Genomic DNA, 12,889 nt, shown 5'->3' with positions numbered 1-12,889 from the left:
AGCTTCCTGGAGCTCCACTCATCCTGCCCTAACCTAGACTAGTAGCCAAGGTAGGTACCTAGAAGTCAAAACAAAGACAAGAGAGTTAAGAGATGCATTTAATGCACCATGGTAGGATAAATCCTTCCAGAGCAATGGTCATCTCACCACCCTCTGCATCTCCTGAATGTCACTTTAGACTGAAGCATTCCCTTACGTCAATGGCTTTGACAAGTCAGGAGAAGGAAAGTAAAAGGTGACAACAGGGAAAGTGCTAAAACCCAGCCCATGTTTCTGTCAATCAAGCACTGTGGCAGACTCTTCTGGTCCACATCAACCCACACCCAGGGCAAACAGCAGAACAGCCACACGAGCACAGAGCACTGAGCAGATCAGGACTCCCAATCTACCCTGGTAAAACGCAAACGGAGCAGAGGGTCAAAGGCAGCCACTAACGAGGGGATGGCTGCAGCCCACCCCCACAACTTCTGCAGAGCACCATGTTTTGGGAGGGTGTTGGATGTGCAGAGCTGTCCCAGAGCTGGAGGCACAACCTTCCTCCTTGGATTTGATGACCAGACTCCCAGTGAGGTTCCTCGACGAGCGCAAACACTACTAGACCAGTCCTAAATACACACCGGTTTTCTATGGAAATGTCTGCCATGGCAGGGAAGGAGTCAGCAAATCATTATTCCAGCTGCTTTTGCTCTGCATTTAGGCATTTGCTTTCAAGGTCTCCCTTGTTGTGAGCAGCTGGTTCCTCGCTCGGTGCGGCGGAGCCCTCCGGCTGCTCCGCGGCCGCGCCGGCGTCAGGCAGCTCCTCCTCGGCCGAGCTGGGGCCCTGAGGCTCCTCCACATGGAGAGTGGGGTTGGTCATTTGCTCTGGGTCTTGCTGAGAGGCTGCTCCACTGCTGTCTTTGGGAGGCTCCGGGCAGTTGACAGGAGCTATCACCACAGGAGGCTGAGGTAGGTCTTTCTGCAAACGGAAGATCACGGTGAGAATATGGCAACCGACTCCTGTGTGCAGTTACCAGGAGGGATGGTCATCCAAGGGGAGGATTACAGGTCCCTCAGCTCTGTTATCTCTCTCCAGGAGTGGCCACAGGCACACAGCTATCCTGTCTTTGTGGTTTATAGGACAGCAGGGGAGTTTTTCCTTGCAGAAAAGTGTTTTTATCCTGCCTGATTGTTCCTCACCAGCCTCAGACTCTGCTGACTGTGCAGCAGCCAAACTGCACTTGGTCCTTGGCCACTCTGTGGTTCTGTACTGTCAGTGCACAACAACTGGCAGCTTTGCCATCACAGTTCAGATGATCTCAGATACTCCTCCGACAGCTAAATTCAGTTCTCTAGAGGAAAACTCGTGGAGGTTATCACAAACAGCTGAATAACAAAACCAAACTCACTGGGAGGAACCTCTAACTTGATAGATTTGGCCTTCAAGTGATTATTCAACATTAAAATCATGCACCATGATAGAAATTCCTTTCTACATTAATTCCACCTGTAGCACAGTGAAACGAGTGATAATTTACTGCACTGAGCCACATTTCTGCCTTCATAAACAGTAAGCTATGGCAAAAGATGGAGAAAATATTTTAAGGATGTATTTTATACAGTAGGACGAATCATAGTGTTTTAGAGAATGTTGTAACCTTTTACTGCTACTGATACTTTCAACAGAGACCAAACAAGCAAAATTAAGGCAGAATCAAGGACAGACAAGTTCTACTTTACTTCTCACTAGCCACTTAGGCCAGAAGCACCAGAAATCCCAGAAAACCTCAGCGAGGCAAAAAAAGGAGGTTAAAAAAAAAGCAAACAGTCAAGCAACCCAAAACCTTAGTGTTGGTGTGAGAAGACTGCAATGTTTTACTCAACTTTAATTCTAGTTAGGTTTTTCTAACATTAGCATTTCCTGAAGACACTCATATCAAACTGGTATTCACCGCAAAGCCGCTGCCCGTCCAGAACATGCCAAGTTCCCTTCTCCACAGAGCCACTGCGAAGCTGGTGAGGAGGGTGCAGGGCACCAGGTAGAGGAGAGCAGGTTGGCCCATCTGCATCAGTGCCAAGGCAACAAAGGTCACAAGGAGGCCTATGCCATATGCTGCAAGAAAACAAACCCAGCACACCCCAGTTACTCACACACGGCTTGGCTCAAGCACAGTTAGCTAGAGATTTCTTCAAGTGAGATGTAAAACCAATGGAATCCTGGGCTGCAGCCACAGGAGTGTGGCAGCAGGGGAAAAGAGGGGATTCCCCCCTCTACTCTGCTCTGGTGAGGCCCCACCTGGGATACTGCACACAGTTCTGGTCTCCTCAACATGAGAACGACATGGAACTGTTGGAGCAAGTCCAGAGGAGGCCACAAAGTTGCTAAGAGGATTGGAGCATCTCCACTGTGAGGACAGGCTGAGGGAGTTGGAGCTGTTCAGCCTGGAGAAGAGAAGGTTGTGTGGAGACCTCAGAGCAACTTTTCACTATCGCAAGGGACTACAAGGAGTTGGAGAGGGACTCTGTGTTAGGAACTGCAGGGGCAGGACAAGGAGCAATGGGTTCAAACTGAAGGAGGGGAAGTCTAAGTTGGATGTGAGAAAAAAGTTTTTTCCTGTGAGGGTGGTGAGACTGGCACAGGTTGCCCAGGGAGGCTGTGGCTGCCCCAACCCTGGCAGTGTTTCATTCCAGGTTGGCTAAAGCCTTGAGCAACCTGCTCTGGTGGGAGGTGTCCCTGCCCAGGGCAGGGGTTGGGGCTGGATGATCTCTGAGCTCCATCCCAACCCCTAAATTCTATGATTCTACGATGATTCTATGAAAACGAACATCTCCAGAACTTTTTCAGGCTTCTTAAGAGAGAATTTACACATGGTAAACCTACATACTACAGTCTGTTGGTAAGGACATGTTGTGGAAGGAGTGGCATTGGCAAAGTTCATACTGTGCAATCCAATCAGTTCCTGAAGCAAAACAGAATCACAGAATCATAGGATGTTCAGGGGTTGGGATGGACCTCAGAGATCATTCAGCTCCAACCCCTGCTCTGGGCAGGGACACCTCCCACCAGAGCAGGTTGCTCCAGGGTTTATCCAGCCTGGAATGAACATGGTTAATAACAACAGGAGGAGAAGGATGAAACCCCCAAACTCTGCCATGTGAAGTGATGACATCCTTTCAGGGAAAACACTGAGTCTCATGCTGAGGTGACACATACCTATCGTGCAGGCCACAAAGTAGACTCTGGATGACTGCACCTGAATGTCAAATCTGTGGCAATAGGCAACCAGGAGGCCTAGGAAAGGAAAGGACAGTTACAACAGGTTTGCAGCTTAGTCAGGCACTAAGATACACAACACCATCAAACCAGCTAGGAAGCTTTTCCCCCCCAACACTTCTTTTGTTTTGGTACCACCACAGCATCATTCAGGAGTCTGCACAACTTAGAGCTCAGCTATGCAACACAATCCCTCTAAGTGCTCTGACAGGAACATGAACATCTCCAAATACACAGATCATGAACACAAATTACAGTATCCACAGTGAGAGTAAGAGTAAGTTCATCCCTTCAGGCTCCTGGAGAAGACAGTAGAATGTTATGGTCAGTGCTGGGGGGAGGAAGGATTCAGTGGGGATCACAGAGGTCATGTTGCCCAAAATGCAAGCAAATACAGCTGTTTCCACCTGCAGTGGTGCCAGAGATACTGCTCCATCCCAGTCAGGAGTGGGAAGGTGTGGTGGGAACACTGGACGTGGTGTGACTAACAGAGTCAGGAAGGTTTGAGTGGTCACACATGAGTGTCCTCAAACCATGTGCAAAGGGACAAATAACTTCCTCTCTCACCACACTACTGAAGATATTTTATAGTACATTCTTGCCATTTCTCCTCATTTCTTGACATTACTGCCTGTGTAACTGAACCACAGGATTCATATCCCTCTAATTTCTTACTGAAAAGATGAAGAGTGCAGAAAAAAACCCCAAGCTCTACTAAGAGATTTATCAGGCTTATAGTGGTCTATCCACACTCCCCACACGAAGCAGAAGTACAAGAGGAATAAACTAATATGACAGTGCAACAAGTAAAACTCTTAACATGCTAAACCACAATACCTGGGACTAAAATGTCTCCAAATCCCAGGAGAGAGAAAGGTCTGTCACACAGGGCCAATGGGGAGGAGTTCAGCCGTGGAACCTTCAGGACCATTGGGAGCTTGGAATGACAGAGACATGGCTGATGAAAAGCTGTTTTCTCTCAGTGCCAACACTACTTACCAGGACTTCTTCCTGTTGTACTCAAACTGCAGCCTCAAATATCTCCTTTTTATTACCATACATATTCCACACAACTTTACTGACACCTAGCAGGATGTGTTTGAGCCCAAAGCTGCTGTGATGAAGCTCTACCAGTTTTGCTTTGCCCCCTGACTGTGCAGCTTTCCAGAAAAAGCACTCAGGAGAGCTCATTTCCAGACTGTCCCACCTCCAGTTCTGCTTTGTGGTTTCTGAGGTTTAGAGAAGTGGGAAGTGCAAGAGCTGGAGGTTAGTGAGATTCCCAGACCACACACAGTACCTTCTCGTGCGTGGCAGAATCAGATGGACCTGCAGCCACCTCCACCATGATGCTCTCCCCAGTCTGAAGGAAAAGGGGGGAAAAGTGTAAATCAGCACTTTGAGCAGCTCTGGGATCACTGAGGAGTACACAGAGGAGCATCACACTGTGCTCAGTGGGCAGGAGCAGCATCTCACTCACCTTGGTTAGAAAAGGTGTGATGAAGACAAAGAACACATCATACACAAAGAGAACCAGGAGGAGCAAGGTGCAGCCCTGAAGGAAGAGACAAGACACGTGGTGTTCACACACTTGGCACCAGGAAACTGCAAGGAATTGATGATTAGTAGCCTGTTCAAGGGAAGAGCTAGCAAAGACTAAATCAAGTCATCCATGTGTTTTTCTTCATGCCTAAATGCTCTAGATGGAGGAGCTGGGTCTTGCCTGCAGCATAGGAAAGAAAGGAATTCTCAGTCCCTAAAATCAGGTGAAACCTGGAAGTGGTGCAGTCCTTGTTTCCTAGCAAACTGCAGAGCTCTGCACTGGAGGAGACTTGGCACAGCTTGGAACTGTCTCCCCCTGTATACTGACAGTCTGCACAAATTTGGAGGTCAAGATGACACAGAGTTTGAAGAGCTGCTAAGGCTCACACTGATTTTTGTCTTAGATACTGATAAAGTTTGGAAAGATTTGGGAAAAACCATCAGAATAATATGTTAATTGTGTGACGACTTGAAAACCAACCAACCAACCCAAAAACCCAACCCCACAGTGTGTGTTGTGTGATTCTCTAGTAGTCAACACTCTACAAAACAATCACATTCCACTTATTCGTCTGCACTATGCTCATTACCTCCTTCTTTACCATATGAATGGCAGCACATTCCAAGCTCTGCTGGAAGTGGCTCCTCTACTAAGCTGCACACACAAACATCCTCTCTTTGTTTAACTTTCTTACCTTAAATGTAGGCAGGCGAATCGTTTTCAGCATGTAGAGGCAGAAAGCAATTCCTAAAGCATCTTGCAGGACCCAGGCCCACCTGGAAAACAGGAGAGGAACAGTTGTGAACAGCAGGAAAGGCAAAGCAAGCCTTGTCCTCACTATGGCACAAAAAAACCCCTTTATTCAAAGTATGGGAAATCAACACTGTTGTCAGCCCAGCTTTGCAAATGGGAAGTTGTGCTTGATCAGCCTGATCAGGCTGACAAAGCCATGCCTGGGAGATGAGGGAAGAACAGCAGGATTGGCACTGGGAATGTCCCAGGAGATGCTCACAGAGAGCCCCGTGAAGCACAGGCTGAGTGAGCAGTGAGGCAGGTTGAAAACTCCCTGATACAGCACGTGAATGTTCTTATGACAGGAACTCAAATATACACTTACTGATCTTCATTTCTGAAGACTCCCCAGACTATGCTGACAGCGACACAAAACACAGCCAGGAGCAACATCCTCACCTGGGGACGTTTGTGGAAATAAGGCAAGTTGTTGTCTGGGATCCTGCAACGGAAACACAGCAGAGCTCCAGTTGTCTGTGCAGTTACTCCCTTTGAAGTATGAAATCACCTTGTCCATCCCACATCATTAGCACTTAAATTTGCCTGCTAAACATGGAGAAGTTGCCACCTACCTGCACTTTCCCAAAGGGAATCTTCTGACAAAGGGAGACAGACAACTGTAAAGACCAATCGAGGCAGCCAGGCAGAATATTCCTATGATAACATAGACTGAGGGAAAAAAAAAAAAAGAGGACTAAGTCCAAGTAGGATAAGGCCAGAGATGTTTTTTCTCATATCTTGGTTGAATAAAGAGCAGGCAATAATCCTGATGAGCAGTAAGGTTTGTATCTCAGCAGGGAAAGGTAAATTCAGCCTTCAGCTGATTATTGATTACATTTATGCTTTGTGCATAGGTCATTCCAGCTCCTTTCCCTTGGATGCACAACATGCACCAAGTCCTTCCACAAATCAAACCTCTGTGCCAACACCCCAGAGCCACAGGCCTAAAAGGCAACTTATGGCAAAGTGTTTATCTCCTCATTATGAGGACACAGGAGCATAAAGCCACTCAGCAGTGAAAATTAATCCAGGTGGGATGCATTTTCCACAATTTCCTCAGAAATATGAGGGTGGAAGTTCCAGTGCATTTGGCTCTCATGGTTTTTTAGCAAACAGTTTGGTAAGTGAGCAATAGGAACTTAGGATCATCATCATCTTATCATCAGGAGTGATGGGGAGAAATGGAAAGAGGGAAATTTAGGTTAGATATCAGGAAGAAGTTTTCCCTGTGAGGGTGGTGAGACACTGGCACAGGTTGCCCAGGGAGGCTGTGGCTGCCCCAACCCTGGCAGTGTTTCATTCCAGGTTGGCTGAAGCCTTGAGCAACCTGCTCTGGTGGGAGGTGTCCCTGCCCAGGGCAGGGGTTGGGGCTGGATGATCTCTAAGCTCCATTCCAACCCCTGAACAATCTCTATGACTTTATCATATTTCTAAAGGTAAAAAAAAAATTGACCCTGGATCCCATAACTTCACTTCAAATTGAACACTGGACATGAACAGGTTTCACCACACCTTTAACAAAGAAAAAAAGGGTGGAAGATACTAAGTCTGTACCTACTTAATAGGCTTTAATGCTTGAAAGAAGCTCTGTAATCACCTAATCCAACCTGACTAAAAGTAGGTCTAGAAATCTGCTCAGTGGGTTTTCCTACAGGGCTTAAAATCACATTGGGATGAAGAAACATGACAGAAGAGACATTTCATTACTGTTTTCACAGCAAAAAGGCCCTTTCAAGGTTGGCAGCCTGGTGATCCTGGGGATGAACCAACACAAATACAACCTTGAGAGTACCTAGGTGGTCATAGAAGAAGTAGAGAAGGACCAGCATGGAGCAGCACATCACCACAAACACACAGATCATGATGGGTGTCACATCCACCGTTTCGTCGTCGTGTTTCTCTGCCCCATCGTCACGTTTGTGCTTCATGTACCTCCTGAAAGGGTAACAAGGCCACAGTCAGCTCATTCCTCCTGCAGCAAAACACCCAGAGGTGCAGTCAGAACTGCATGGGGCTGGGATGCAGCACCAGTCCCTGTTCTGGCTCCTACTCAGGTCAGTGGGACACAATCCCCGTGGGTGTGTGAATATCAGACACCATGCAAAGCATCAACCACTGACTGCAGCATTGGGTTATCTACAGTATTGTCCTTCACTCTCTAAAAACTCCACTGAATCCTGAAAATTACCATGGAATGATTTGCTGACTTCAGAGGAAACCCTTAAGTCAGGTTGTGTGCAGAGAGTGTGTTAGAAATTAGGAAATGTGTATGAAATGGGTAAGGAAAATAAGTATAAAGTAACTGTTAGAGACAAGTGTGGCACAAGGACCTCCTCCCCCAGCCCATCCTGGCAGAAAGGAACCACCACATTGCATTAGAATCCTAACAAAACACAGTACACCTTAGCCATCTACTCCCTTCTGTTTGCACTCTGCTAGAAAGGCAAAATTGATTCTTTCTATGGTGAATTTTGGCAAAAGCTCAGCCAGGAAACCTATTACTTTATCATTTGCTTCCTGAGCTTTCCAAATGTTTGGCCTTTTGGCATGACAAAATACTGAACCACTCTGCAAGCAGTTTATAGTCTAAGGATTTCCCACAGTGACCAAAGCCAAGGCAAAACCCAGAGCCTTTCCCACCTCCCGTGGGCTCTTCCCACTGTGGTCACCAGGCAAACCTCAGTGCAGAGCTGCCACTCTGTTCTGTGAGAAAAGCAGGAGGACTCACTTTTTCACATCTCTGCTTCCTGCCCAGTAGCCTCCAATTGCCACAGTCCCCACAGCCATGACAAAGATGATGACCATGTTGTAGTCCAGCACAGGCTCGTTGGGTGCATACATTGCTCCTTTCACTGAGCTGCCAAAGCTCTGTGGAGGGAAGTACAAGTGAGGAAGAACATGCCAAAAGCTACTTCAGCAAAGGTTCACTCCTGTAGTGTTCACTCAGCAGCCTCAGGATCGACTTGTATTGCACTTCAGGGCAATCTATTGGCTCTGCTATCAGTGACATCTATCTCCAGCACCAGGCTCCAGTTTGGTTTTATTCCAAAGATGAGAGAGAAATCCCCACAGGGTTTTTTCAAACACACTAGTGCAATCTCCATGAGCACAGCTCCCTACATCTCTTCAGGTGGACTTCAAATGCTGCTGAGCAGTGACTCATTTACCTGAGATGCTAAATACTCTCATTTTTTTTATCACAGAACCATCAAGGTTGGAAGAGAGACCTTGCAGATTCACTGAGGGTGCTCAATCCCCAGGTCCAGATCATCAACACAGATGTTAAACAGGACCTGCCCCAGCACTGAGACATCACTAGTGACAGCCCCAGCTGGATGTGGATTCACCACAGCTCCCTGGGCCATCAGCCACTTCTTCACCCCTGGAAGAGTCCACCCAGCCAAGCCACGAGCAGAGACCTCACCTTGCCAATATCCAACATATCAGCATAGCTGAGCAGAGCCACAGGAATATCAATCTCTTCATACTGACTCCTGTTACCCCCAGGAGGAACCTGAAAGACAGTTCAGAGTAGGTAAGAATATATTTATTTCTGCCAATTCTTCTCCCAAAGGGTTAAAAATGGCAAGTTCTGTTTCTGGTAATTTGAAAAATATTCTAGAAGGGAAGGTAATGACAGCAAATCTCAGAGTCAAATTGCATGGCTGTTCCCAGTACACAGAAGTTGTTATATTGTCATGGTTTATATAGATAAGGAGACTGGAAAGGCAAAATGCAGCAACCAAACTTCCAGTAGTACCTTCTGCACATCAGGGTCGTGGCTTTATAACTGACAGAATATTGACCAGGACTCAAAGCTACCCATTTTACTTTCCAAACTACTAAATTCACAGGTCAAATGCTGGTGATGCTCCAGTTGAATTTACAGCACTGGATTCCTTGTGCTCTAGATCTCACTGAAGTATGACAGAGCCAAGAAACTCCTCCTTTGGCTCCAGTGTTTCACATGGAAAAAGGGGAATTCTGAGCCCTGAACCTGAATGTCACATGAGCTCTCTGCAGATTCTTCCTGCTAAGATGAGTGACTTTTGTTGTTTCATTCATCCTTCCTCCAGGTGTGACTTCCACACATCACCATGCAGTGCACACACACAATTTATTTCGGAGAGGAGCATCAGACACCAGCAATGCACAGCAAAGACAAGACAACATCTAACATCAGCTGAGCAGCAGAGACAGAGGAAAAGAGGCTCACCAGTCTCTCTCTGCTGACAATGAGCAGCCCACGAGCTCCATTGATCTGAGCCAGCCTCACTTTCTCATAGAAGGTGCAGTTTCCTCTCATCACCATGGGGATCTGATTATTAAATCCCCCGTCAGGCACATCAGAGGGAGAACACAAAACACTTGCTGTCTGATCCTGCAGCTGCAAGAGGGACTGAGAAGCAATACATTAGTTAAACACATATAGAGAACAGCAAATGATAAAAGCCAAGAGCAGAAACCACAGAGTTCCTAAATTTAAACCTTTCAAGGAATGGAATGAGAGTATTGCAGAGCAGCAGGAAAGCTGGGGCAGTGCTGCCCTGTGTTGTGTGGGTCCTGCCTGGCTTCACCTCCTGAACAGAGCTGTGCTGGTGGTAAAACTGGCTGTGACCTGCAGCTGCATCTGCTGCCTCCAGCAGCACTGCTGCCCCGATGCACACAGCCAGGCTGTGGGAGGAGCACAGCCACTGTCAGCCCTGCAGGGGAGGCAGCGAGGCAGGCTGGGATGGTGCAGGGTATGCACAGCTAGGAGCCCAAGCACAGGCTGGGGGAAGCACAAAAGCACAGGCAGTAAAAATAAACCTCCACACCGAAACCACGTGAGCTGAGATTTTGTGCCCTAAGCACTTGGGTACTGATTCTAAGCTGCTTCTCTCCCTGTCTGCAGTGCAGAGCTGTGGCAGGGCTGCCCCAGTTGCTCAGTTTTGGCCCTTCTCAGATCCAAAAAAACATCTACGCTGGTGTGTTTGAACACCAAAGACTTGAAGTGGTTTAGAAACAACACTGGCACAAACTGTTCCTTGCAAAACCTAAACAAACACCAGCAGCTTTGCCCTGTTCTATTTACAGGTCACCTGAAACTGCAGTTGTCTCCTGAACAGCTGAGCTGTGCCAACAGGAGCAGGTCCCAGCTCTGGTTGGAGGGGAGCTCTAGGTCTGAGAAATGTCAGGGTAAAGTTCTAACTGGAAAAATTGCCCTCTGGAATGTTTTGTGTCAAAAATGCACAGATACACAACACAGTCCCAAACAGCTGTAGCACAGACTCCACTGTTTCAGGAGGGCAAGGTAAGGGTCAGGCTGGCAGTAAGTCCAACCATACCCAGCAAACTGCTGTTTCCAGCCTGGCTCCTGCATCAGGAACAGCAAAACAGCCCTGCACATATTTCCTGGCTGTCCAAGTGTTAGGTAAGCTTAGGTACTCACAGCTTTCCCCAGGTCATGGGGCAGATGGGCCCACTGGGAGTTGAAGAGGATGCAGTAATCTTTGCCTTTGCTGCTCCCCTTCTCCGACAGGACATGGACCATCCCATACTCGCAGTGTACCTGGAAAGGCAACAAGATTTCACTACAAGAACTCTAGGTCACACAAACCAGTAGAAGTGCTGGGTCTGCCTTGCTGTTGACTTTGTATTTCTAAAAAGAGAAACAAAAGATGCCACAAAGTTTCCGTATCTGTGCCAGGAGCACAGTGGAATTTGTTATTACTTCCATCATACTCCAAAGATGAGCTTTGAAGTGCCTCCTGCCCTCCTTCCCTTCCCTGCACACACTGACACAGTTTGGTGAGCACTAGAGATCTCTCTCACCTTCCCCCAAACAGCTGGACCAAAACCACCCACAAGATTACACAGAGAACCTGCAAAATGAAGTATTTTTGTGGAGCTGAGGCAGCTGTCTCCTTGTACACCAAGTCCTAGGAGATGTTTCCCCCAGGCAATCAGAAATCAAAAAGACAAAGTAGCAGTGGAAGCATGTGCAACTCCCCCCCATCACTCATCACTGCTATTAATTAACCAGGAAGTTGTGACAGACCAATCTGTCAACATCTACTTTAACACTCCTCAGCTAAACACACCGATGATTTGGTAATTATGCAGCTACACTCTTACAAATCCATCCTAGACAGCTGTTTCCCCAGGTAGGAGCTGATGCTAACTAAGGATGACTGGAGGCAGCAGAAAAGTCCTGTCTAAACAGGCTTGTTCAACATCCATTCAAGGAGACATTCTTACTTCTCCCTCTGCATTTCAAACCCCACTACAGAGAGTTTACCATGAACCCCCAGGAGACACCCACGGCAAAAAGATGATTTTTGGAACACTTTAAAGAACCACAGGAGGGTTTGGGTCACCTAGTCCCACCCAGGACACCTCCCACCAGCCCAGGTTGTTCCAAGCCCCATCCAACCTGGCCTGGAACACTCCCAGGGATGGAGCAGCCACAGCTGCTCTGGGCAACCTGTGCCAATCTCACCTCACCTTCTGCCCCTTAAACACTCACAGTGTGCCTGGAGGCAAAGATGTAAGAAGCAATTCTGCTGCAAGAGGTCAGAAAGATCACTGTCAAAATATCCAGGAGGTAGAGATTTTATAACAGTATTTCTAACCTTTTTTTTTTTTTTTTTAATAACCCTAGTGTTTATGAAGTGCTCTAGAACCAAGGACATCTGCCCTGGAGGCCACACTGATAAGCTCAGTGCAGATTAAAGCCACTTGAGCACAGTGCAAATTCCTAAGACATTTGGAATGTAGTTTCCAAGGTATTTGTGGAGAAAGGGAGACACTATTGTGCACACGTGGTGAGGAATCCATAACTCCCAACTGCCTGCCACGGACTTACTAACCCACACCTCAGGTACCCAAGCACAGCATATAAACCCTCTCAAAAAAAAGGAAGCAGTTAAGAAGAGGAATCCATTCCAATCATCTTGAGTTTGACTTTCAAGTGGAACAAGCTCTAGAGAAACAGACAAGAGACCAGAACAGAGAAGTGTGTCCTGCTTATTGCACAGGGCTTAGCAAAGCAACCAACACATGGAGCAGCTCAATTTGCAGGTACAACTCTCTCCCAGCTCTTCAGGCAGTTCTGTAGGACCCAACTCCTGCCATGGAACAGCTTTATGCATTTGGGGAACACTCAACCTGTTCAAAGTTCTACATCTCTACGACAGCAGCTGCACATCTTTAAAACGAGAGAGTAAGCACAGGGTGTGCTGCTCCATTTCCATGGGGATAGGCATTACTGGGGCTCAGGAGGAGCCCCCAGATGGCACCCTGGGGACAGCAACACACAACTGTGC

At 47.3% G+C, this 12,889-nt stretch overlaps 1 protein-coding gene across 1 annotated transcript; it reads right to left on the bottom strand.

Annotated features, from left to right (window-relative positions):
• Positions 1–826: 826 nt before the first annotated feature.
• SPPL2B (signal peptide peptidase like 2B) lies at positions 827–11,166 on the bottom strand (the record flags this gene model as incomplete). Its single annotated transcript, XM_009074910.1, has 14 exons — positions 827–955; positions 1,861–2,089; positions 3,191–3,268; positions 4,088–4,187; positions 4,548–4,610; positions 4,728–4,802; positions 5,485–5,566; positions 5,908–6,024; positions 6,155–6,251; positions 7,375–7,517; positions 8,311–8,450; positions 9,007–9,096; positions 9,799–9,981; positions 11,014–11,166. Coding segments are annotated over 13 exons (1,503 nt in total), but the record flags the coding sequence as incomplete, so codon positions are not given.
• Positions 11,167–12,889: the final 1,723 nt, after the last annotated feature.

Source organism: Acanthisitta chloris, unplaced genomic scaffold, assembly GCF_000695815.1.
Source record: "Acanthisitta chloris isolate BGI_N310 unplaced genomic scaffold, ASM69581v1 scaffold16165, whole genome shotgun sequence".
Taxonomy (NCBI): domain Eukaryota; kingdom Metazoa; phylum Chordata; class Aves; order Passeriformes; family Acanthisittidae; genus Acanthisitta; species Acanthisitta chloris.
This window is presented reverse-complemented; position numbering and strand designations above follow the sequence as displayed.